The sequence below is a fragment of the Limulus polyphemus genome, unplaced genomic scaffold (genome assembly GCF_000517525.1).
Source record: "Limulus polyphemus unplaced genomic scaffold, Limulus_polyphemus-2.1.2 Scaffold7301, whole genome shotgun sequence".
Lineage (NCBI taxonomy): Eukaryota > Metazoa > Arthropoda > Merostomata > Xiphosura > Limulidae > Limulus > Limulus polyphemus.
The window spans coordinates 19,214-22,436 of NW_013672911.1; the positions used below are offsets into that span (position 1 = coordinate 19,214).

General features: G+C 31.4%; 1 protein-coding gene across 1 annotated transcript in view; it reads left to right on the forward strand.

Annotated features, from left to right (window-relative positions):
• Positions 1 to 208: 208 nt before the first annotated feature.
• LOC106474506 (meckelin-like) overlaps positions 209 to 3,223 on the forward strand; it is an 8,413-nt gene continuing 5,398 nt past the window's right edge. The window contains exons 1-4 of the mRNA XM_022402815.1: positions 209 to 270; positions 412 to 469; positions 863 to 955; positions 2,330 to 2,468. Coding sequence (XP_022258523.1) covers positions 928 to 955; positions 2,330 to 2,468 — 167 coding nt within the window. The 5' untranslated portion in view covers positions 209 to 270; positions 412 to 469; positions 863 to 927. The remainder of the gene's footprint in view (positions 271 to 411; positions 470 to 862; positions 956 to 2,329; positions 2,469 to 3,223) is intronic.

The following is a 3,223-nucleotide window of genomic DNA, read 5'->3' on the forward strand; positions in this document are numbered from 1 at the left end:
CAACAGGAAGACATAATATTATAATAATATTAAAAACTATCCCCTACCCCCTTCTTTTGTACAATACATGGATAATTGGGTACCAGGTAATGTATTTTTATAAAGAAAAATAAATAAAGTGTATTAATATGGTTAACCTAGTCTTTGTTTATTTGAAGATATTAATGGATATTGGTACTTCTTGCATTATCTCTTTTGCTGTAGCTCTGTTCTGAAACTCCTACCAAGCTGAAATCAGCTTTTACATTCGGAACGATATATAAACACAATGTAAGTATTCCTTCTTTATCTTAAAAAATATTACTTACAAAAAAACAAAAACAAATCTTAATATCAACTGTTTGAGATTTTATCTATCAGTACATCTTGAGTAATATCATTTTAAATGTTTAATAATCTGTATCTTTACAGTGCAAAAGAAAACTTCGAGAGTTGTGGGACTCCTCAGAGTTGATATTCTATGATTTATGTATCCTTTCAGTAGGCTTAGCTACTAAACAGAAAAAAAACATCATTTGAGATATCTAACTAGTTTTACTTTGTAGAAACAGAGATAGAATGTTTAAAGACTTTGTGATAAACGTGACAATTAAGAAAACACTAACTTAGCATTTGTTGGATATTTTTTTTTGCATCACTTTCTTGAATATGAACTCGGTTAAAAAAAAACTAGATTTTTTTTCTGTCAGAATGTATAGATTGTACCAATAATAAAAAGTAGCTATCATGAATCATCCTGAACTATTGGTAATCAAACTCCAGATTGTAAAATGTTAACAATAGTTTCCTGGTCTTATGATCTCTTGAAGTCCAGAACATTTTCCCTTAATACGATATTACATAAAACCTTCACTATAATCAGATTTAAGAAGTGGATACAACAACAAATCTCAACTTTATCCAATACCCGTTCTTGTTTCTAATCTGATGAAAAATGGAGACCACGTAAACAAAGGTAATGAGATGTTTTTATTGTTAAATAAACTCTATTTTAAAACTGCTTTATTCAATATTTTACAGAAAAAAAAATATTAACGGATATCATGGTCAGATATTTGAAAATCGCCTCAATTCCTGTTTTCTATCCTTTGATAGAAAACCAAAGAAGAGTTGTTTGAGAGTGAGAGCAACTGGCTGGTTGAGAGTGAGAGCAACTGGCTGGTTGAGAGTGAGAGCAACTGGCTGGTTGAGAGTGAGAGCAACTGGCTGGTTGAGAGTGAGAGCAACTGGCTGGTTGAGAGTGAGAGCAACTGGCTGGTTGAGAGTGACAGCAACTGGCTGGTTGAGAGTGAGAGCAACTGGCTGGTTGAGAGTGACACGAGAATACTTGAAACAAAAAACAAAATAAGTTTTTTTTTTTGGTGCTGTACATTTTTTCAGTTTATTTTCATCAGTTGTTAATTTGCCCCCTGGTGGGACTGTGGTAAGTTTACACTAAACTCTGGATTTAGTATCTTCGAAGTGAACAGAGTTCAAATAGCCTATTTTGTGACTGTGCTAAAAAAAATTATCGATGTTAATTTTGGAAAGTTTTTTTTTTTTCACACTTCTGTACTTTGTAAGTAGTTGGGTATGGTTGTTGAAACACGGCTCTGACGAACCTGATAAAGTTACAATGAGGGTTTGAATGGTTATCTTTACTTATAGCACATTGTTGATGACATGATTTCTCAAGTGCGTGAGATGTAAAATAGCCAGCTGAAGTTTCAGAGAACAGCGAAATATCAGTCTGAAACTGGATTACATAGGGATAAGCAGGTTGAAAATCAAGGCTGTTTCTAGTCATTGTTTTTGTATTCTTTTCAAACCAGTATCAGAAGATAAGATGTTCAGTATTACAGAACAATGGAAGAAACATGTTGGTTTCTTTGTTAGTACAAACTCGGTAAAAAATTCCAGGACTTTTTTTGTCTGTTTGCTGCAGTTTTGAAAGATTTTATATACATGAAAAAAAAAAAACTTTCTCAGTGGTCAGATCATCATGCATTTATATAGATTAAATATGTTAGTCATGTTAATTAGCTAAAGCTAAAAAACCGATGAAAAAAACAAACATATACCATGAAAAATAGCTAATATAAAATAGATGTTTTTATGTTCACAATTTTTTTGCGCTGGAAAGCTCTTTCTCTGATAATTTTAAACTGTAAAAACAAAACTTTTAAATCACCAGAGGAAGAACACCCCCCCAACCCATAACTTTATGAACATTAAAACATCTACTTAACATTAGCTATTTTTCGTGGTATAAGTTTTTTTCCACTTTTTATCGAAATCATTGTTTATTTGAATATGATACTCGTGATCCTGACAAATTTGATGTGTTTAGGAAAGGATACTTCAAAGTGGCAGCTGGTAAGGAGGATATTTTTGACAGATCCAGTGACTGCTACTGAAGCAAAGAAAACATTTATCAAGAGGAAACCTGGTGCTAATGTTTTTCGTTATGCTAAAGATATTTCTCTCTTGTAAGTTCTCTTTCGTGTTAACTAGTATTAACAGCAGTGTAGAAGGTAATCTTTTATTCTTCAGCTATTTGGGTGTTAACCTCAGATTTTACGTCATAACCTCAGATTTTACGTCATAACCTCAGTTTTTACGTCACAACCTAAGTTTTTACGCCACAACCTAAGTTTTACACCACAACATCAGATTTTACTTCATAACCTCAGTTTTTATGATTAACAGATAAACTAGAACACTTGTAAACCAAACCAAACTAAAAATACTGTTTTTAATGTAAAAGCTACTGTTATCTTCTTTAACAATAAACTATTTTGGTATTTTATAAAATTATTACTACAAGTAGATTTGTTTCTTCAATCCAGTCATCAAGATTAAACATCACAACTGCTGCATTCCATCTTAATGGAACATTCCTCGGATTTCTTCCATTTCAAGAAACTGTCAGACAGGTAAGCTAGTCGTATCATAACAATAGAAATAATTACAATTTTACCTACAATTATTGATAATCTAATTAGTCAAACTGACCATTTCAAGAAACTGTCAGACAGGTAAGCTAGTCGTATCATAACAATAGAAATAATTACAATTTTACCTACAATTATTTATAATCTAATTAGTCAAACTGACACAAAATAAAGTATTAAGTTAATAGCAAGTGCTTTACATATTAATCATCATTGTTTACAAGTGTTCTAGTTTATCTGTTAATCAATATTACTATTCAACCTACAAAATAGTACTTGTAATATTAAAA